We start from the raw sequence: 22,275 nt of genomic DNA, 5'->3' as shown, positions 1-22,275 counted from the left end.
CCACCTGGCCTTGGTGCCGACACTTTAGTGAGATGGCAAGCAGGTAAACCAATAAATAACCAGCCAGGCATGGTGGCTCACGCCTGTAATCCCAGCACTTTGGGAGGCTGAGGTGGGCGGATCACCTGAGGTCAGGAGTTCGAGACCAGCCTGGGCAACATGGTGAAACCCTGTCTCTACTAAAAATACAAAAATTAGCTGGGCGTGGTGGTGTGCACCTGTAATCCCAGCTACTTAGAAGGCTGAGGCAGGAGAATCGCTTGAACCCCAGGAGGCAGAGGTTGCAGTGAGCCAAGATCGCACCACTGCACTCCAGCCTGGGACAGAGCGAGACTCTGTCTCAAAAAAAATTAAATTAAATTAAAAAATAAACCAAATAAATAACTGAGTGTTTTGTTTTTGTCTTTTTGTTTTGTTGTTTTGTTTTGTTTTGAGAACTAGGTCTTGCTATGTTGCCCAGGCTGGTCTCAACTCCTGGCTCAAGCAATCCTCCCATCTATGCCTCCCTAAATACTGGATTTACAGGCGTGAATCACTGCGCCTGGCAATAACAGAGTCTGCTTTTTTTTTTTTTCAGATAGTAAAAGTAGCTATTAGGTTAACACAATAGAGTGATGAGAAAAATACTAACTGGGGAGGGGCTATGTCAGGCATTTAGGGGGCAGCAACACAAAAGCTGAACCTCAGAAAGTAGGGAAGGCCGGGCGCGGTGGCTCACGCCTGTAATCCCAACACTTTGGGAGGCTGAGGTGGGCGGATCACTTGAGGTCAGGAGTTCCAGACCAGCCCGGCCAACAAACCCCATCTCTACTAAAAATACAAAAATTAGCTGGACGTGGTGGTGTGTGTCTGTAATCCTAGCTACTCGGGAGGCTGAGGCAGGAGAATTGCTTGAACCCAGGAGGCGGAGGTTGCAGTGAGTGTCACTGCACTCCAGCCTGGGACTCCGTCTCAAAAAACAAAAACAAAACAAAACAAAAAACAGTAGGGGAGCCTCAAAAAGTACCTAAGTGTACAGGTGCAAGGGAAAGCATTTCAGGTAGGTGGAACAGCATGTGCAGAGGCCCTGCGGTGGGGAAGATCCGGGACCTGATACTTCACCCAGGCACTGCGAAATAAGTGCCAGTTATAGAAATCCCACCGGGCTACTCTTCTACTCATAGTTCTCCCATGGCTCCCTCGTGTCTGTGGATCAAATCCAAGCTCCTTGGCCCCGCGCTGGGCAGAGACTTGACCTCTGCTGGTGCAGAAATGCCGCCAGCCAGCGCTCGGCGACCGTCACTCTAGGGCCCGCCCCCAGTCACCACCCCTACATTCCAGGCCCCGCCTGCCTGTCCCACCCCACCGTCCCATTGGGCGGCTTGGAGAGCCTCGAGTGCTGGTTGGCTGGCGTGGCCGTCAATTAGGGCGAAGGCCTTGATAATCAGTCCCCGGACTTCGAGGGGGCGGGCTCGGGTGCGGGCGCGGCTGGGGCTGCGGCTTCAGGTAAATTGCCAGCTTGCGGGGACACGGATGGGGGATCCCTGGGTGGGTGGATTCGGGGACGCACCGGGACCCGGCGCTGCGCTGCGTTTCCAGCCCTACTGAGGGCTCTGCCCGCTGCGACGGGGCGGGCGTCGTGTCCTCTGGCCGGGACCCCTCCCACATTGGGAGTCCCAGGTGGGTAGCGAGCAGAGTGGGGGGCTCTGGAGGCGTGGGCTTGCCCCCCTCTCGCCCTTCGGGAGCTCACTGCGGGGCTCGTTCGCTCCCTAATGCCACAACCGACCCTGGGACCCTTTCCCGGGACGGCCTGGGGACCCCAGCCAGCCCCTCGCGCTGGGCTGGGTGTGGGAGCGTGACACGGAAATGGTGTTTTGGGGAGGGACGCACGGCCCCCGGACCCGCAGACAATGGGTAGCGGATGGAACCGCCCGGCGGCGCTTCCTGTAGGAAACTGCTCTGTCTCTGTGCGGCTAGGACGACCTGGGGGTGGGCGGGTGATGATGACTTTAACACCCACCTTCCTGCCGCCACCAGTCCCCCACCCACCCACCTCAAGAGTCTGAGAGTCCCAGCAGACATCAGGGGCTGCCAGTACTCAGGGCCTCCTGGAAGGCGCCCTCTCCCCAGGACTGGGATCCTCACTGGCCTGCCGTGGCCCCCACCACTCCGGTTTGGTGATCACAGCTCTGCGTCCCAAAATAGTCCCTGGGGCGGGAGAGGGGGCGTGTGGCGTCGGCTCTGACGGCCTAATGAGGGGGTCTCAGGCACAGAATCCGGATCTAGCTGTGACAGCCAGGGCAGGGAGCGGAGGAGAGGGAAGGCAGCTCAACGCCCCACTTTAGTGAGGCCCCAGCCCCTGAAGCCGCAGAGGTGGTGGGCACCTCCACCCCCAATCAGAGTCTGACACAGGTGTAGGCTGGGTGGGACAAGCCCCCTGAGGCTCCTTGGTGGTTCATGCCTGTTATCTCAGTACTTTGGGAGGTCGAGTAGGGCTGATCTCTTGAGGTCAGGAGTTTGAGACCAGCCTGACCAACATGATGAAACCCGTCTCTACTAAAAATTCAAAAATTAGCCAGCTGTGGTGGCAAGTGCCTGTAATCCCAGCTACTCAGGATGCTGAGGCAGGAGACTCGCTTGAACCCTGGGCTCAGAGGTTGCAGTGAGCTGAGATCCTGCCACTGCACTCCAGCCTGGGTGACAGAGACTCCGTCTCAAAAATAAAAATAAAAGAAAGCATTCAAGTGTAGTGGCCAAAGCAAGGACTCTGGAAGACCTGCCTGGGTTTAAAACCTGCCTCTGCCTGTTTATGACAGGACCCAGGCAGGACACTAAACTGTTCTGTGTCTCAGTTTCTCCATCTGTACAATAGGGGAAGGGACAATGATCGTAGGAAATCCAACCTCAGTGGATTTAGCTAGGATTTTAAAAAATAAGTCAAGATCAGGTGCAGTAGCTCATGCCTGTAATCCCAGCACTCTGGGAGGCTGAACTGGGAAGATTGCTTGAGCCCAGGAATTGGAGGCCAGCCTGGGCAACATAGCAAGACACCTGTATCTACAAAAAATAAAATTAGGCCGGGCACGGCTCACGCCTGGTTTGAGACCAGCCTGGCCAACATGGTGAAACTCCGTCTCTACTAAAAATACAAAAATTAGCCAGGCATGGTGGTGCACACCTGTATTCCCAGCTACTTGGGAGGCTGAGGCAGGAGAATCACTTGAACCCGGGAGGTGGAGGTTACAGTGAGCTGAGATTGTGCCACTGCACTCCAGCCTGGGCGACAGAGCATGACTCCATCTAAAACAAAAAACCAAAAAATTTAAAGTATTAGCCTGAATTAGCCAGGTGTAGAGGTCCATTCCTGTAGTCTCAGCTATTTGGGAGGCTGAGGCGGATCACTTGAGCTCAGGGGTTCAAGGCCACAGTGAGCTATGATCGAGCCACTGACTCTAGCCTGGGTGACAGAGTGAGCGAGACCTTGCCTCTAAAAAAAAAAAAAAAAAAAAAGTAAATATCCATAAATTCCTTAGACTAGAGGCTGGCCCATAGTAAATATCAAAAGTGTTGTTATTATTTGACATTCTGGAGGGATCAATTCCTTTCTTAGCCCAGCCTCTGGATCCAACTGCTTCAGCTAGTTTAGGTCTTAGAAATGGCCCACAGCTGTCTTCTGAGATCCCAGGGCCTGGGATTTGGGTGTGACCAGGTCACCGGAGGAGGACGCTGACCCCATTGCGTCATACAGCCAGCTGTGTGAGAAGCAGACCCAGACCCCCCAACCCTGGATCTGGACTTTTTCCACAACTCAGTTCTTCCCTGGCAATTTCCTGAAAACAAGTGATGAACGGCATTGGCTGTCCTCTGCGATGACCCGCTGGCCTGTTGACCCACCCCTTGCAGCCGGTGTGAAGGGACGGGAAACAGCTGCTTGGGGACTGGAAGAGGCCCCCTGCCTGGCCTTGGACTGGGAAGGGAGATGTCAGGGACCTCGGCCAGACAGAGGTGGGAAATGGAGTTAGGGTTTCCCCAGCAGTGGAGTAGGGTAATGAGTCAGGAGGGCTGGTGGGTGCTCAGTGCTTCATAGTATCAGGCACACAGGTGGTCACCAGGGATTCGAGAAGCCAGAAGGGGTGGCTGGGAGTGTTGCCATGTGGTTAGCACAGACGGGCTGTGGCCCAGGGAGAGGATGAAGTGGGTTTGGCAGATGCCTGTCAGTGGAGGACTGGACAGGTAAAGGGCAGTCAGAAGCTGTGGCAGGGACCTGCTGACAAGGGTTCCAACAGATGGGCAGAGTCCAATCTGAGGGTGCTTCCCACAGGCAACTGATTTAATTGTTCTGTGCCTCAGTTTCTCCATCTGTAAAATATGAATAATAATACTACTTTGCAGTATGCAAAGTGTTGTATGGGGGCTATGTGTGTGTATGTGTATATATATATATAGTTTTTTTTTTTGAGACGGAGTCTGGCTCTGTCCCCCAGGCTGGAGTGCAATGGCATGATCTCAGCTCACTGCAACCTCTGCCTCCTGGGTTTAAGCGATTCTCCTGCCTCAGCCTCCTGAGTAGCTGGGACTACAGGCATGCACCATTGTGTCCAGCTACGGCGATTACATTTAATCAGGCAGGGCACACCGTAGGCACTTTCCCCTCCCTGAAGGTTTTCCATGTGGGCTTTCCAAAGCCCATCTTTCCCACTCCGTGTTCCTGTGCTTTTCTTTCCTTTTCTTTTCTTTTTTTTTTTTTTTGAGACAAAGTCTTGCTCTGTAACCCAGGCTGGAATGCAGTGGCATGATCATAGCTCACTGCAGCCTGCATCTCCTGGACTCAAGAGATACTCCTGCCTCAGCTTCTTGAGTAGCTGGGACTACAGGTGCATGCCAACACATCCAGCTAATTTTTGTGTTTTTTGTAGAGATGGGGTTTCGCTATTTTATTTATTTATTTAGAGACAGAGCTTCGCTCTTGTTGCCCAGGCTGGAGAGCAATGGCTCGTGAGCCACTGTGCTCGGTGGTTTCGCTATTTAAAAACAAACAAACAAAAGAGATAGTGGTCAGGCACCTTGGCTCATGCCTGTAATCCCAGTGCTTTGGGAGGCCGAGGTGGGTGGATCACCTGAGGTCAGGAGTTCGAGACCAGCCTGGCCAACATGATGAAGCCCTATCTCTACTAAAAATACAAAAAAATTAGCCAGGTGTAGTAGCAGTGGCTGTAATCCCAGCTACTCAGGAGGCTGAGGCAGGAGAATCACTTGAACCCGGGAGGCAGAGGTTGCAGTGAGCCGAGATTGTGCCACTGCACTCTAGCCTGGGCAACAAGAGGGAAATTCTGTCTCAAAAAAAAAAAAAAACAAAAAGAGATAGGGTCTCGCTATGTTGCCCAGGTGGGTCTTGACTCCTAGGCTCAAGCGATCCTTCTGCTTTGGCTTCCCAGAGTGCTGAGATTTCACCCTGTGCTTTTTGAACCAAAGTTCTGGATTCAATATTTGTCCTTGTTAAATATCACATTATTATATGTGGCCCAATCTTCCTCACTTTTTTACAGCCTCCATCATGTCATCCAAACAGTCACTTTCCCAGGCAGCCCCATGAAAGTCACAGCTCTGACAACCCAGGTGTTTTCTGTTTGCATTACAAACTCTTACAAGCCAAGGATCAAGCCTGTGACACTCCACTAGCGACATTCCAGGGAGACAAGTATCCGTTGATTTGTTGATTTGGATCTTTGGTGCATCCAGCCCGCAATTCCCCATCATTCCTGCAAGAGTTTCACAACTGACCTTGGTAAAAATCTGGACACATAATTACATCTTTTTTTTTTTTTTTGAGACGGAATCTCGCTCTGTCGCCAGGCTGGAGTGAAGTGGCGCCACCTCAGCTCACTGCAAGCTCCGCCTCCCAGGTTCACGCCATTCTCCTGCCTCAGCCTCCCGAGTAGCTGGGACTACAGGCACCTGCCACCACGCCCAGCTACTTTTTTATATTTTTAGTAGAGATGGGGTTTCACCTTGTTAACCAGGATGGTCTCGATCTCCTGACCTCATGATCCGCCCACCTCGGCCTCCCAAAGTGCTGGGATTACAGGCGTGAGCCACCGCGCCCAGCCCAGATGAGTTTTTAATGATCCTGTGAAGGGCTTCCAACTCTGGTCTTTCTTTCCTAAAGGCTCATAGTCCACTACATAGAGCATCCATTTCTAATTTTCCCCAGAGATTATCAGAAAACCCAGCAGGTCTGGAATGCCTCCCCAACTCCCAGCTACCCTTGTTTTCTTGGTCACCTTCTTCTTTTTGCTTGATGTCTTTCCTGCTTCCTCCTGCCCAGCAGGCTGACATCTGACACCTGGGGATCATTCATTCCATCCAAAGTTTCAAGGTTGGCTAGGCACGGTGGCTCATGCCTATAATCCCAGTACTTTGGGAGGTCGAGGCAGGCGGATAACTTGAGGTCAGGAGTTCGAGACCAGCCTGGCCAACATGGTGAAACCTCATCTCTACCAAAAATACAAAAATTAGCCAGGCGTGGTGGTGGGCACCTGTAATCCCAGCCACTTGGGAGGCTGAGGCAGGAGATTCACTTGAACCCGGGAGGGGGAGGCTGCAATGAGCCGAGATTGTGGCATTGCACTCCAGCCTGGGTGACAGAGCGAGACTCTGTCCCCAAAAAAAAAAGTTTCAAGGTTTCTTTAGGGAAGAGGAAGGAGAGGCCATGTGTGGAGGGAGGTGGGTGGGTGGAGGAGAGCTCTTGGGTCCTGTTTGCTTAGACTCAAAGTCAGGCCCCAGAGGCTCCAGCCAGAGGGACAGCGCCCAGCCCCACCTTCACCCCTTTTGCAGGGTGCCTCTGACAGCTGCTGCAGGAAACATGGCCAAGTTTGCCCTGAATCAGAACCTGCCCGGTGAGTGTGCAAAAAGAGAGATGTGTGTGTGTGTGCGCATGCACAGAGAAACGCTTGATGCCCTTGTGTGTGGACGCAGCCCTACAGTGGCCAGAGGGTCCTCTCCAATGTCATGAGCCTGCTTTAAACCACCTATGGCATCAATCATGGCCGGGTGCGGTGGCTCATGCCTGTAATCCCAGCACTTTGGGAGGCCACGGTGGGCGGATCACTTGAGATCAGGAGTTCGAGACCAGCCTGGGCAACATGGTGAAACCCTGTCTCTACTAAAAATACAAAAATTAGCCAGGCACGGCTGGGTGTGGTGACTCATGCCTGTAATCCCAGCACTTTGGGAGGCTGAGGCGGGCAGATCACGAGGTCAGGAGGTTAAGACCATCCTGGCTAACACGGTGAAACCCCATCTCTACTAGAAATACAAAAAATTAGCCGGGCATGGTGGTGCCCCTGTAGTCCCAGCTACTCGGGAGGCTGAGGCAGGAGAATGGCTTGAACCCGGGAGGCGGAGCTTGCAGTGAGCAGAGATTGCGCCACTGCACTCCAGCTTGGGCGACAGAGCGAGACTGCGTCTCAAAAAAAAAAAAAAAAAAAATTAGCCAGGCATGGTGCGCATGCCTGTAGTCCCAGCTACTCAGGAGGCTGAGGCAGGAGAATTGCTTGAACCTGGGAGGCAGAGGCTGCAATGAGCCAAGATCGCACTACAGCACTCCAGTCTGGGCAACAGAGCAAGACTCCGTCTCAAAAAAAAGAAAAAACAAAAAAAACCCCACCTATGGCACTAATCACAAGTGGACTATACCCCCTGCCACCCCAGGTAGCCCTCAAACCAGGGAAGTGTGGCCCCTGTGCCTCCATTCCTCTTCCCCCTGCCTTCTTTACTCTGCTTGGGACACTCTGGTCTCCACCTCGCTGTGACTCCAGCTGACCCTCCTCCCTCCTACCCCAGGGTATTTCCATGGGCTGTTTTCTTCTAGAAACCTTTTCCCAGCTGCTTCCTCCTCATCGTGCAGGGCTTCCCCTCTCCAACCTTTTTTTTTTTTTTTTTTGAGACAGGGTCTCACTCTGTCACCCAGTCTGGAGTGCAGTGGTGCAATCTCGGCTCACTGCAACCTCTGCCTCCCCGGCTCAAGTGATCCTCCCACCTCAGCCTCCCGAGTAGCTGAGACTACAGGCGCTCACCATTATGCACAGCTATGTATATATATATATATATATATATATATATTTTTTTTTTTTTTTTTTTTTTTTTTTTTTTTGAGATGGGGTCTCACTTTGTTGCCCAGGTTTGTCTCGAACTCCTAAGCTCTAGCGATCCACCCGCCTCGGCCTCCCAAAGTGTTGAGATTAGAGGCGTGAGCCACTGCGCCCGGCCAGGGCTACTTTTTTTTTTTTTTTTTTTTTGAGAGGGTCTCTTCTGTCGCCCAGGCTGGAGTGCAGTGGTGCGGCTCACCTCAAACTCCGCCTACCAGGATCAAGTGATTCTCCTGCCTCAGCCTCCTGAGTAGCTGGGATTACAGGCGCGCGCCACTACCGCCCAGCTAATTTTCGTATTTTTAGCAGAGACTGGGTTTCACCATGTTGGCCAGGCTGGTCTGGAACTCCTGACCTCAGGTGATCCGCCTGTGCCGGCCTCCCAAAATGCTGCGACTACAGGCGCGAACCACCACGCCGGGCCAGGGCTCCACTCCACAGGAAAGTCCCCTACACAGGAAAGCTTCCCTGGCAACCAAACACTAAATCGGGCCTCCTCCGTTTATTCCCTATTATTATCATTGCCGTAGGCATCGTTTGGAAGGATGTTTATCTGCTTTCTACAGGAGGACAGAGATGTTTGTCTTGCTCACTGCTGTGTCCCCAGGGCCTAGAAACGTGCTTAGCACAGAGTAGGTGCTCATTAAACACGCGATTGAGTGAATACTTGGGTACAGATAGGTGTGAAACGTGGGCATGGGTGGGGGACACGCTCGGTTTGTTTAGTATCTCCCGGGTTTCCCCGTTCTGATGCGCCCTCCCCGTGCCCCCGTCGTGCCTCCAGACCTGGGCGGCCCCCGCCTGTGCCCGGTCCCCGCCGCCGGGGGCGCACGCAGCCCGAGCTCGCCCTACTCGGTGGAGACGCCCTACGGCTTCCACCTGGACCTGGACTTCCTCAAGTACATAGAGGAGCTGGAGCGTGGCCCCGCTGCCCGCCGCGCCCCGGGACCCTCGACCTCGCGCCGTCCCCGCGCGCCCCGGCCCGGCCTCGCGGGCGCACGTAGCCCAGGCGCCTGGACATCCAGCGAGTCCCTGGCCAGTGACGACGGTGGAGCACCGGGCATACTCTCCCAGGGCGCGCCCTCGGGGCTCCTGATGCAGCCGCTGTCGCCGCGCGCGCCCGTGCGCAACCCGCGCGTCGAGCACACGCTCCGGGAGACCAGCCGGCGGCTGGAGCTGGCGCAGACACACGAGCGCGCGCCCAGCCCCGGCCGCGGGGTCCCGCGCAGCCCACGCGGGTCGGGCCGCAGCAGCCCCGCCCCTAACCTTGCCCCTGCCTCGCCCGGCCCTGCCCAACTGCAGCTGGTGCGCGAGCAGATTGCCGCGGCGCTGCGGCGCCTGCGCGAGCTCGAGGACCAGGCGCGAACGCTGCCCGAGCTGCAGGAGCAGGTGCGCGCGCTGCGCGCCGAGAAGGCGCGGCTGCTGGCCGGGCGCGCGCAGCCCGAGCCGGACGGGGAGGCTGAGACGCGCCCGGACAAGCTCGCCCAGCTGCGGCGGCTCACCGAGCGCCTGGCCACCTCCGAGCGCGGCGGCCGTGCCAGGGCCAGCCCCCGGGCTGACGGCCCAGACGGCCTGGCTGCAGGGCGCAGCGAGGGCGCGCTCCAGGTCCTCGACGGGGAGGTCGGGAGTCTCGATGGGACGCCCCAGACCCGGGAGGTGGCCGCCGAGGCCGTGCCCGAGACCCGAGAAGCGGGTGCCCAGGCCGTGCCGGAGACCCGGGAGGCCGGCGTGGAGGCTGCCCCCGAGACCGTTGAGGCGGACGCGTGGGTGACCGAGGCGCTGCTGGGGCTGCCTGAGGCCGCCGAGCGCGAGCTGGAGCTGCTGCGCGCCAGCCTGGAGCACCAGCGCGGGGTGAGTGAGCTTCTGCGGGGCCGGTTGCGGGAGCTGGAGGAAGCCCGCGAGGCTGCGGAGGAGGCAGCAGCGGGGGCCCGGGCCCAGCTACGCGAGGCCACCACCCAGACCCCGTGGAGCTGTGCCGAAAAGGCCGCGCAGACCGAGCCCCCGGCGGAGGCACCCTCCTTGACTCAGGAGAGCTCGCCCGGATCCATGGACGGAGACAGGGCCGTGGCGCCCGCGGGTGAGTCCCGACCCCGTCGCTGGGCCCTGGCTTACTCGGCGCCGGACTCGAACTCAGTGCCCTCATCTCATCCCCGCCAGGCATCCTCAAATCCATCATGAAGAAGAGAGACGGCACACCTGGTGCCCAACCCAGCTCCGGACCCAAGAGCCTGCAGTTTGTTGGGGTCCTCAACGGAGAGTGAGCGCCTTTCCCCTCCTGTGGCAGCTTCTGCCGGGACATAGACTGGGGTTGGAACCCCAGCTCTGCCCCTCTGCTGGCAGCGTGGTCTGGGCAATCCTCAGTTTCCTCATCGTTATATGGGAACGCCCACACCCACATCGCAGGACTCCTCCCACCCTGCCCCCAGGTACGATAGCTCCTCCAGCGAGGACGCCAGCGACAGCGATGGCGACAGCGAGAACGGTGGCGCCGAGCCCCCGGGTAGCTCCTCGGGCTCCGGGGATGACAGCGGCGGGGGATCCGACTCTGGCACCCCTGGCCCTCCCAGCGGCGGGGACATCCGGGACCCTGAGCCCGAGGCGGAGGCAGAGCCTCAGCAGGTGGCACAGGGGAGGTGAGCGGCGCTCGCTAGTTGTTTGGAGAGGAGGCAGCTGCCCTCCTCCTGGTCGGCGCTGTCCCCGATCCATCCTGAGCCTCTCCTGGCCTCCTCTGCAGGTGCGAGCTGAGCCCGCGTCTGAGGGAGGCGTGCGTAGCGCTGCAGCGGCAGCTGAGCCGGCCCCGCGGAGTAGCCCGCGACGGCGTGAGTGCCCCGGGAGCGCATCACCAGGAAGTGGCGTGGGAGCCTCCAGGGACCTCTGACGCCCACTTAGGGGAGCGCACCGGGTTCCATCCCTTCCCGCCAGGCACCTCGCCTGACCCCGGGCTCTCCGAAGGGATCTCCTTCCCAGGACAGCGCCGATCTTTCCTTGGTTTCCCCAAAAAGGCCCGGCCCCAGCCCCACTCCCGGACTCCCCAAGGGCAAGCGTTCATTGCCTTTCCCCGTTCCATGTTCTCCCGCAAATTCTTCCCTGGAAGGAAAGGACCCCCTTCCCCCGTGTTTGCCCTCCGATAGGTGTGTGGCCCCGGCCCTCCATCTGGGTTCGCATGGCTCCCCACCTGGAGGAGGAGTGACCTTCCTTACTTGCCTGGAAACGCCAAATGGGTCTCTTCCCAGTCCCGCCCCTCCCCAGCTCCCCCACCACGGCGCCGCCGTGGACCATCGCCGATGTTATCTTGGCCCCTATCCCTTGCAGGGCGCAGTGCGCCTCGTGGCCCAGGAGTGGTTTCGAGTGTCCAGCCAGCGGCGCTCTCAGGCGGAGCCCGTGGCCAGAATGCTGGAAGGGCTGAGGCGCCTGGGACCCGAACTGCTGGCGCACGTGGTGAACCTGGCGGATGGCAACGGGAACACGGCCCTGCACTACAGTGTGTCCCACGGGAACCTGGCCATCGCAAGCCTGCTCCTGGATACGGGTCAGAGCCAAGGGAAGGTGGGTGGGACACCAGGAAATGGGTGGGGGGAGAGGGCAGGGGGTGACCTAGGCTCAAAGACTCTGGAGAGAAAAGCAGAGAATGGCAGTCCAGCACAGGGCACCACTCCTCCTTGAGTTATTTTATTTTATTTTAATTATTTTATTTTATTTTATTATTTTATTTTTGAGACGGAGTTTCACACTGTCGCCAGGCAGGAGTGCAGTGGCGCGATCTCGGCTCACTGCAACCTCCGCCTCCCAGGTTCAAGCGATTCTCCTGCCTCAGCCTCCCGAGTAGCTGGGACTACAGATGTGCGCCACCACGCCCAGCTAATTTTTGTATTTTTAGTGGAGACGGGGTTTCACCATGTTGGCCAGGATGGTCTTGATCTCCAGACCTCGTGATCTGCCTGCCCCGGCCTCCCAAAGTGCTGGGATTACAGGCCTGAGCCACTGCACCCAGCCAACCTCCTTGGGTTTTAAACCTCTTCCTGTCTGGGTTCCCAAAGGCCTTCTGCCCTCTGAGCCAGGCATGGTGGCTCATGCCTTTAACCCCAGCACTTTAGGAGACCGAGGTGGGCAGATCACTTGAGGTCAGGAATTCGAGACCAGCCTGGCCAACATGGCAAAACCCCATCTCTACTAAAAATACAAAAATTAGCCGGGTGTGGTGGCACATGCCTGTAATTCCAGCTACTCAGGAGGCTGAGGCACGAGAATTGCTTGAACCTGGGAGGCAGAGGTTGCAGTGAGCTGAGATCGTGCTACTGCACTCCAGCCTGGGCGACAGAGTGAGTCTCAGTCTCAGAAACAAAAACAAAACAAAACAAAAAAACAGAAACTAGCTGGGCGTGGTGGTGGGAACCTGTAATCCCAGCTATTCGGGAGGCTGAGGTGCGAGGATCACTTGAACCCAGGAGGCAGAGGTTGCAGTAAGCCAAGAGTGAGCACCACTGCACTCCAGCCTGGGCCACAATGCAAGACTCCATCTCAAAAAAAAAAAAAAAAAAAAAAAAAAGAGGCCTTTTGGCCCCACCATACCCCTAGTTCTGCCCTGAGGCTCCTCCCACTTTGCAGCTGGGGGGAATACAGTTCTGGGCTTAGGTAAACCTCAGTTTAGGGGCATTATTTAATCTTGCTTGTGAAATGGGGTTGGCAAGGCCTCCCTCCCTGGGTACCTATGATAATACAGGTAGTACGAGATCAGTAAATGGCCACCATGTGCTGTGTCCCTGAATCTCCAGCTGGAGCACTCACCAAGTTCCTGAGCCCCAGTGTCCAGCCTGGAGGGGAGGTACTCACCAGGCAGGGCTCTGACTCCTCCTGGGATGGGGCACTGTGCCCTACCCACCTCCAGCTGCTTGCCCCGATAAACTGGGCACAAAGGGTCTGGTGGGTGGTAAACAAATCGCTGTCCACCAGGAGCCCCCTCCCCCCAGGTACCCTCCTGCAGGTTCAGAAGCTTCTGAGTCAGCCTTTGGGCACCTCTGGTACTAACTGCAGGTTGAGGCGGGTCCCACTGCCTGCCCCCAACCCCCTAAACATGCAGATCCCTCCCATCCCTGCAGGTCTTTATGACCTAGGAAAGGATATAGCTGCTCTGGAATCTGGGGCATTGTAGGAGACAGGGGACAGGGAATGAATCTAAGTGAATTTTTTGGGCATCTTATGCCTTAAAGGGGGCTGGGGCTGCGGCAAGGAAGTAGGCGTCGTTGGTCACCGCAAGAGGCCCCAGGCTCCTTGGCCCCTTTATCTCCTGCATTTGAATCCCCCCCCTACCCATTTGTTGTTGTTGTTGTTGTTGTTGTTGTTGTTTTGATATGGAGTCTTGCTCTGTCGCCCAGGCTGGAGTGCAGTGGCATGATCTCTCTGCTCACTGCAACCTACGCCTCCCGGGTTCACGCCATTCTCCTGCCTCAGCCTCCCGAGTAGCTGGGACTACAGGCGCCCGCCACCACGCCCGGCTAATTTTTGTACTTTTAGTAAAGACGGGGTTTCAACATGTCGGCCAGGCTCAAACTGCTGACCTCAACTGATCTGCCTGCCTCGGCCTCCCAAAGTGCTGGGATTACAAGCATTAGCCACTTTGCCCGGCCTTGTTTGTTTTTTTGAACAGATCTTGCTCTGTCGCCCAGGCTGGACTGCAGTGGTGCAATATCAGCTCACTGCAACCTCCACCTCCCGGGTTCAAGTGATTCTTGTGTCTCAGCCTCCTGAGTAGCTGGGATTACAGGCGCGTGTACCACACCCAGCTAATTTTTGTATTTTTGTATTTTTTTTTTTTTTTTTGAGATGGAGTTTCGCTCTTTTTGCCCAGGCTACAGTGCAATGGCACAATCTCGTCTCACTGCAACCTCCGCCTCCCAGATTCAAATGACTCTCTTGCCTCAGCCTCCCAAGTAGCTGGGATTATAGGCATGCACCATCACACCCAGCTAATTTTGTATTTTTAGTACAGACAGGGTTTCTCCATGTTGGTTAGGCTGGTCTCAAACTCCCGACCTCAGGTAATCTGTCTGCCTCAGCCTCCCAAAGTGCTGGGATTACAGGTGTGAGCCACTGCGCCCAATTTTTACGTTTTTAGTAGAGATGGGTTTCACCATGTTGGCCAGGCTGGTCTTGAACTCCTGACCTCAAGTGATCCTCCTGCCTAGGCCTCCTAAAGTGCTGGTATTATAGGCGTGAGCCAGTGTGCCCAGCCTCTAATTCCCATTTGGCTCCACCCCTCCAGACCCTCCCCTGGTTCTCACTCATCTCCCCTCTGCCTATACTTGCTTGCTGTCATATACACTAATGCCCCTGCATTCAGGGGCTGTTTCCTCTTTCATCCCCTGGAATCCAGAGTCTGGAGGTATGTGGGTGTGCACTTGGCTCTTCTCCACTTCCAGACCTTTCCCCCTCTTCCTTCTCAAACCCTACCTTGGAGCATCTTGTCACTGACTAGACCCCTCCTCACTCTGCCTCTCTGGCTTCTACCTCTGACCTCAAGCAGCTCCTCCTTTCTTGAACTTTAGCTCCTGGCCAGTTCTCCCTCTCTCCCTCCAGCCTAATCCTTGCTGCAAAGCAGGTCCACTGTGCACTGGTTACCCCTTCAGCCCATTGCACCTAGGAATGTGCTTTTCCTACCTGCCTGAGTCTGGTAAGATAGAATACTCATTCACATAACAAGTTACACGAAGCAGGTTCCTTATTTACAGATAGGCAGCAAGGGACAGCAGAAGCCTAAGATTGACAGTGAGCCAATCCCCCAAGGCTCAGGAAGGCTGCCCAAGGTGGATGGAATCTGGTCTGCAGGTGCCCCACTTGCACCGCAGGTGAGGGACCCTGGAAAGCGGCCAACTCTAGGTTTTATACCCTGGGGAACAGGAATTGCTGGGCTAATGCATTAAAGGACAACCTGTTTCTAGATGGGGACAGGAACAGAGCCTAGGCTGTTCCAGTCAGTTCCTCCTTATCTCAAGATTGCATTTCCAGAGCATTCTATAGTTAGTCTTTTTTTTTTTGAGGCCGAGTCTTGCTCTGTTGCCTGCTGGAGTGCAGTGGTATGATCTCAGATCTCAGCTCACTGCAACCTCTGCCTCCTGGGTTCGAGTGATTCTCCTGCCTCAGCCTCCCGAGTAGCTGGGATTACAGGCAAGCGCCATCATGCCCGGCTAATTTTTGTATTTTCAGTAGAGACGGGGTTTCACTATGTTGGCCAGGCTGGTCTTTAACTCCTGACCTCAGGTGATCTGCCCGCCTCAGCCTCCCAAAGTATTGGGATTATAGGAGTGAGCAACCGCACCCGGCCGGCACTTGTCAATTTCCTTTTTTTTTTTTTTTTTTTTTGAGATGGAGTCTCACTCTTCTGTCACCCAGGCTGGAGTGCAGTGGCGCCATCTCGGCTCACTGCAAGCTCTGCCTCCCAGGTTCATGCCATTCTCCTTCCTCAGCCTCCCCAGCAGCTGGGACTACAGGTGCCCGCCACCACGCCCGGCTAATTTTTTTTGTATTTTTAGTAGAGATGGGGTTTCACCGTGTTAGCCAGGATGGTCTCGATCTCCTGACCTCGTGATCCGCCCACCTCGGCCTCCCAAAGTGCTGGGACTACAGGCGTGAGCCACTGCGCTCGGCCCACTTGTCAATTTCAACATCCTCTCCCATGATCCCTGCAACCTCCTGGCTGCTCTCCTTCCTTGACCTTGACTCTGCCCCACATCAGCTTTACAGGTATAACGTCAGCCCCAGACCTTGATGTCCCTAATAGTTATGCCCCTTACAGAATCTCACTTCTCAGCTCCCCACTTCCCGACCCTCACCTCCCAGCTTCTCGGCTCACAGGCTCCCGTTCCCCAACTCCAGTAATCCTTGGACCTTGCGGGGACAATTACCCACTGCTCCCTCTCCATTTCACAGCCCCCACCCCTTGTCTCTTTGCCTCTGTCATCCTCCTTCAGCCTGTTGTGAACTCTTCTCCATACCCCTCTCTCACCCAACCCTACCTGCCTGCCTGACAAACCCACAGCAAACCGTCAAGTGTTGAATAAATGCCTGCTCCCACAGAACTTTCAGGAATGTGTAGTTTTGAGTGTGTGTGTGTGTGTGTGTGTGTGTGTGTGTGTGTGTGTGTGTGTGTGGTGGGGGTGGTGAGCGAAGAGTGGAGAGAGACGATTATCAAGTAAAAACGTGAAATAATTTCAAATGCTAGTAAGGGCCGTAGCAGAAGACAACCAGGGGATGAAGTCAACAAAGAGGGTGATTCTTTTTAAATTTTTTTGTAGGCATGGGGTTTCACCATGTTGCTCAGGCTGATCTCCAACTCCTGGGCCTAACTGATCCTCCCTCCTCAGTCTCCCAAGTAGCGGGGACTACAGGCGTTCTCCACCACACCCGGCTAATTTTTGTATTTTTAGTAGAGATGAGGTCTCGCTCTGTTGTCCAGGCTGTTCTTGAACTCCAGAGCTCAAGTGATCCTCCTGCGTCGGCCTCCAATGTTCTGGAATTATAGGCATAAGCCACTGTGCCTAGCCAGGGTGATTCTTTAGTTAAGCAACGTCAAGGGTAGCTGCAAGAGAAAAGGGAGAGGGAGCAGGAAGATAGGTGGGTCCTTGGCTAGCCTGCAAGGACCCCACTCTGGTTATTTCTGGGTGCTCCTCCCTGACCACCTGACGCCTTACACGGTGTCTTAGTGGAAGGCATGGACACCCACACAGCATGCCACCCAAACAGGGAACATCCCCCCAACCCCTTTTTACAGACAGCTTTGTTCCAGGCTGGGGTGTAGTGGTGTGATGCAGCCTCAACCTCCCAGGCTCAAGCGATCCTTCCACCTCAGCCTCCTGAGTATTTGGGACCACAGGCACGAACCACCACACTCAGCTAATTTTTTTTTTTGGCGGGGAGCAGAGTGTCGCTCTGTCACCAGGCTGGAGTGCAGTGATGTGACATCGGCTCCCTGCAACCTCTGTCTCCCATGTTCAAGTGATTCTCCTGCCTCAGCCTCTCAAGTAGCTGGGACTACAGGCACACACCACCACGCCTGGCTACTTTTTTGTATTTTTGGTAGAGACGGTGTTTCACCATGTTGGCCAGGATGGTCTTGATCTCTTGACCTTGTGATCTGCCTGCCTTGGCCTCCCAAAGTGCTGGGATTACAGACGCGAGCCACCACGTCCGGCCAAATTTTTTAAGAGATGGGGGGTCTTCCTATGTTGCTCAGGCTGGCCTCAGACTCCTGGCCTAAAGTGATCCTCCTGCCTCGGCCTCCCTAAGCATTTGGGTGTACAGGCGTGAGCCACCATGCCTGGCCTCCCTAAGCATTTGGGTGTACAGGCGTGAGCCACCATGCCTGGCCTCCATTTTTGCTGTCATTTGACTTAACCCTTTACTCCTCAGTCCCTCATCTCAGCTCTCCTTCCTCACTAGGTTATCCATCTCATGACCCCGATCCCGCTCCTTTCCCCAAGCTTCTCATTCATTTCCTTAAACTACCTCAATCCTCAGAGCCTTCAGAATGGCAGGAGACAGGGATTAAAACAGCCACTCCAGGAAATATCATCCAAACAGGCACTGTGAGGAACAGGGACCAGGATGGTAACAGAACTGATCCCAGAGGAAACTGAGCTCACGTTTGTGTTTCATTCAGGATAGGCAGTGTTGACCAGGCTGTTTTGCTTCCTAGGGCTGCCATCAAAGTATCACTGTGAGCTGCTTCAAACAACAGGTGGCCAGACTTCTAAAATCAAGTTGTTGGCAGGTTTTTTTTTTTTTTTTCTGAGAGATGGAGTCTAGCTGTGTCACCCAGGCTGGAGTGCAGTGGTGCAATCTCGGCTCACTGCAAGCTCTGTCCCCCGGGTTCACGCCATTCTTCTGCCTCAGCCTCCCGAGTAGCTGGGACTACAGGCACCCACCACCACACCCGACTAATTTTTTTTTTTTGTATTTTTAGTAGAGACGGGGTTTCACCGAGTTAGCCAGGATGATCTCAATCTCCTGACCTCATGATCCGCCCGCCTCAGCCTCCCAAAGTGCTGGGATTACAGGCGTGAGCCACCGCACCTGGCTTTTTTTTTTTTTTTTTTTACAACAGGTGGCCAGAAGTCTGAAATCAAGGTGTTGGCAGGTGTTTTTGTTTGTTTGTTTGTTTTGAGACAGGGTCTCACTGTGTTACCCAGGCTGGAGTGCAGTGGCGTGATCTTGGCTCACTGCAGCTCCCAGGTTCAAGTGATTATCCTGCCTCAGCCTCCTGAGTAGCTGGGATTACTGGTGCCTGCCACCGTGCCTGGCTATTTTTTGTGTTTTTAGTAGAGATGGAGTTCACCACGTTGGCCAGGCTGGTCTCGAACTCCTGACCTCAAGTGATCAACCACCTCGGCCTCTCAAAGTGCTGGGATTACAGACGTGAGCCAGTGTCCCGGCAACCAAATTCATTTTGAATTGTTGCTCCTGGCCAGGTGTGGTGGCTCACACCTGTAATCCCAGCACTTTGGGAAGCCGAGGCAAGCGAATCATGAGGTCGGAGTTCGAGACCAGCCTGACCAACATGGTGAAACCGTCTCTACTAAAAATACAAAAATTAGCTGGGCGTGGTGGTGCATGCCTGTAATCCCAGCTACTCAAGTGGCCAAGGCAGAAGAATCGCTTAAACCTGGGAGGCAGAGGTTGCAGTGAGCTGAGATCGTGCCACTGCACTCCAGCCTGGGCGACAGAATGAGACTCCATCTCTAAATAAATAAATTGTTGCTCCTGGCTGCTGTGTGGAACCTGGAGTGGATTCAGAGAGAAGGGTGGAGGCTGGCACTGTTCTTTAGGGGAGCAACGATGGTGGCTTGGCGGGTGGTGGCCATGAAAATAAACATATCCTTTTATTATTCAGTCAACAAATGTTTAACTGAGCATCTACTATGTGCCAGGTATTGTTCTAAGTACTGAGGGATACAGCAGCAAACAAAACCAAGTCCCTGCCTGATTTGAAATAGGGACTTGATTTGAAATAGCCACTGGGCCAGTGGCTCATGCCTCTAATTCCAGCACTTTGGGAGGCTATGGTGGGTGGATCACTTGAGGTCAGGAGTTCGAGACTAGCCTGGCCAACATGGTGAAACCCTGTCTCTACTAAATAATACAAAAATTAGCTGGGCGTGGTGGCACATGCTGTAGTTCCAGCTACTCGGGAGGCGGAGATTGCAGTGAGCTGAGATCGCACCACTGCACTCCAGCCTGGGTGACAGAGCAAGACTATGTCTCAAAAAAAAAAAAAAAAAAAGATGAAACAGGAAGGTCCTTCACTGAGCAGATGGTATTTGAGCAACACCCTAGTGAGGGAGGAACCAGGTAGCTATTGTGGGGAGAACGTTGAGACCACCCCGTATGCAGGTGCTGTGCCCGAGGCTTGCAGGGAGGTGAGTGGGATCAAGTCGAGCCGCGGTGTTGGCATCTCCGTGGACGGCCCCCTTTTCTCTCCCAGGGGCCTGCGAGGTCAACCGCCAGAACCGAGCCGGCTACTCGGCCCTCATGCTGGCTGCACTCACCTCTGTGAGGCAGGAAGAGGAGGACATGGCTGTGGTCCAGAGACTCTTCTGCATGGGCGATGTCAATGCCAAGGCCAGTCAGGTGCGTGGGCGCCCCCACTGTGGCTCTCAGCCAGGAGTCACTTCCACTTTGGGAGTCAACCTGTGACCTCCCTTCCCTGAGCCTACCCCAGCCTGTTCCCTCTGCCTCCCCACTCCCCAGACGGGGCAGACAGCCCTCATGCTGGCCATCAGCCATGGCCGACAGGACATGGTGGCAACCCTGCTGGCTTGTGGGGCTGATGTGAATGCGCAGGATGCAGATGGGGCCACAGCGCTGATGTGTGCCAGTGAGTATGGGCGCCTGGACACCGTGCGGCTGCTGCTCACCCAGCCAGGCTGTGACCCTGCCATCCTGGACAATGTAAGACCCCACAATGGGGCTGGCATCTTGGGGGTGCCCATGGCTTGGCTCAGGGATCTGACTGTCCCTAACGTTCCACAGGAGGGCACCAGTGCCCTGGCCATCGCCCTGGAGGCTGAGCAGGATGAGGTGGCCGCTCTGCTACATGCCCACCTGAGCTCGGGCCAGCCCGACACCCAGGTGAGCACAGCTCTGGAAGAAACAAACCTTCCCAGCTGCAAATTCAGTTTGCAGAGGATAGTAAATATGCCCTGAGCCTCCCTTTCTGCTCCCCAAAGGTGGCACCAGAGGTGCAGAACCAGTGTCTGGATTCTCCTATGTGGCCTTTCTTTTTTGGGAGACAGGGTCTCACTCTGTAACCCGGGCTGGGGTGTAGTGGTGTGATCAGAGCTCACTGCAGCCTCAAACTCCTGAGTTCAAGGGATCCTTCTGCCTCAGCATCCTCAAGTGCTGGGATTACAAGTGTGAAACCAGAGTGCCTGGCAGGGGCTGGGATTTGATGTGAAAGCAGCAAAACCCCAGTGAGGTTGACACTACCCCAGGTCATGAGACTGAGGCCTCAAGGGGGGAAGTAACCTAAGGTCACAGAGACCTAGCTAAGACCTTTCATGCATGCCCCTGGGCTCCTGTTACCTACTGCCAGGGAGGCTCTTATCAAAGGAAAAAGGAGCCCTTTGCCATCAGGCAGGGTGGGGAAGGGGGTCCAGAGCTTCAGAACTGGAGACTGGGTGAGTTTGCAGAACACATTAACCCCCAACACCACTATACTCTGATGGCCAAGTGCCAGGATGTTTCAGCACTTTCATAATCCAAGTCATCTAATCAGCCCACTCATCCTGTACAGGTTGACCCCAGTTTACCATGGCTCCACTTACAATTTTTTATTTATTTTTGAGATGGAGTCTTCCTCTGTCACCGAGGCTAGAGTGCAGTGGGGCGACTGCAGCTCACTGCAACCTCCACCTCTGGGGTTCAAGCGATTCTTCTGCCTCAGCCTCTCAAGTAGCTGGGACTACAGGCACATGCTACCATGCCCAGCTAATTTTTTTTTTTTGTTTGAAGACAAGAGTCTCGCTCTGTCACCCAGGCTGGAGTGCAGTGGCACAATCTCAGTTCACTGCAACCTCCACCTCCCAGGTTCAAGAAATTCTCCTGCCTCAGCCTCCCAAGTAGCTGGGATTACAACAGCCGTGAGCCATCGCGCCTGGCACCACTTACAATTTTTTGACTTCATGATAGCATAAAAGCAATGTGTGCTTAGCAAAAACCACACTTCAGCAGAGTATTCAATAAATTACATGAGACATTCAATACTTTATTAAAACAGGCTTCGTGTTAGACGAGTTTCCCCAACTACAGGCTAAGGCGTTCTGAACAAGCTTAAGATGGACCATGCTAAGCTGTGATGTTTGGTAGATTAGGTGTATTAAACACATTTCAACTTGCAATACTTTCAACCTATGATGTACTCACCGGGATGTAACCCATTGTAAACTGAGGAACACCTGTACTCACCCCACTGGAAGGGATGTGGGAGGAAGGTCAAGCGCCTCTTCCAGGTCAGAAGGGGCAGAGGTTGGATACAAACCAGGCAGCCTGGGTCCATGGTAAAAGAACCTACACTAAGTGAGGCTGGGGCTGAATCCCACGTTTCCTGCCTCAAGGAGATTGCAGCAGGCCCCCCTCTTTTCCCCTCTCTCCAGAGCGAGTCACCCCCTGGCTCCCAGACAGCCACACCTGGTGAAGGAGAATGCACTGACAATGGAGAGAACCCCCAGGTTCAGTAAGCTGCCTCGTCTGGCTCACTACACCTAGCTCTGGGGAGATCTCCTCGTCAGTCACCTCAGCCTTTGGCGCAAAGAAGGGTCCAGGGTCCTCCGCTCAGAGGCTAACACTGGCCGAAGAGAAAGGCAATTTCAGTTGGGGTGACTGTGGCAGGAAGGGGCTCACCCTGGCCCCACCAAGGTGAGGGGTGGACCAAGTGATAGAGCCCTGATCCACTCACTCTCTGAAACTTCTTTGCTAATAAAACATTCCTACTACGCTTGTGTTTTGTTTGGGGTAGAGGATGCAATATACAAACACGACCCCCCGCCTCAAAAAGGAAAAGCTTCGTTTGGCAAGACCGCACGGCCAGGATTTCCAGAGTGCGGAGCATCGGTGACCGCCTGGGAGCCACTCAAGAAACCTGGAGAAACCCTAGTCGCAT

General features: G+C 55.0%; 1 protein-coding gene across 5 annotated transcripts; it reads left to right on the top strand.

Moving 5' to 3' along the window:
* Positions 1-1,423: 1,423 nt before the first annotated feature.
* On the top strand, positions 1,424-22,108 carry KANK3 (KN motif and ankyrin repeat domains 3). 5 transcript variants are annotated; one of them, XM_019015180.4, is made up of 12 exons: positions 1,445-1,485; positions 5,526-5,764; positions 6,814-6,875; positions 8,911-10,203; positions 10,284-10,383; positions 10,553-10,759; positions 10,861-10,945; positions 11,439-11,655; positions 19,600-19,745; positions 19,866-20,066; positions 20,148-20,246; positions 21,770-22,102. In XM_019015180.4, the coding sequence occupies exons 3-12, from the start codon at positions 6,842-6,844 to the stop codon at positions 21,851-21,853; spliced, it is 2,466 nt and encodes an 821-aa protein (XP_018870725.3). In that variant the 5' UTR covers positions 1,445-1,485; positions 5,526-5,764; positions 6,814-6,841; the 3' UTR covers positions 21,854-22,102. The 5 variants fall into 5 exon arrangements, 4 of the variants coding, with proteins under 4 accessions (XP_004059968.4, XP_055227499.1, XP_018870725.3 ...); XM_004059920.5 differs by lacking the exon at positions 5,526-5,764 and having other exon boundaries at positions 1,424-1,485; positions 21,770-22,108; XM_055371524.2 differs by lacking the exon at positions 5,526-5,764 and having other exon boundaries at positions 1,424-1,485; positions 19,959-20,066.
* The last annotated feature ends 167 nt before the right edge of the window (positions 22,109-22,275 follow it).

The sequence above is a fragment of the Gorilla gorilla genome, chromosome 20, assembly GCF_029281585.2.
Source record: "Gorilla gorilla gorilla isolate KB3781 chromosome 20, NHGRI_mGorGor1-v2.1_pri, whole genome shotgun sequence".
Lineage (NCBI taxonomy): Eukaryota > Metazoa > Chordata > Mammalia > Primates > Hominidae > Gorilla > Gorilla gorilla.
This window is presented reverse-complemented; position numbering and strand designations above follow the sequence as displayed.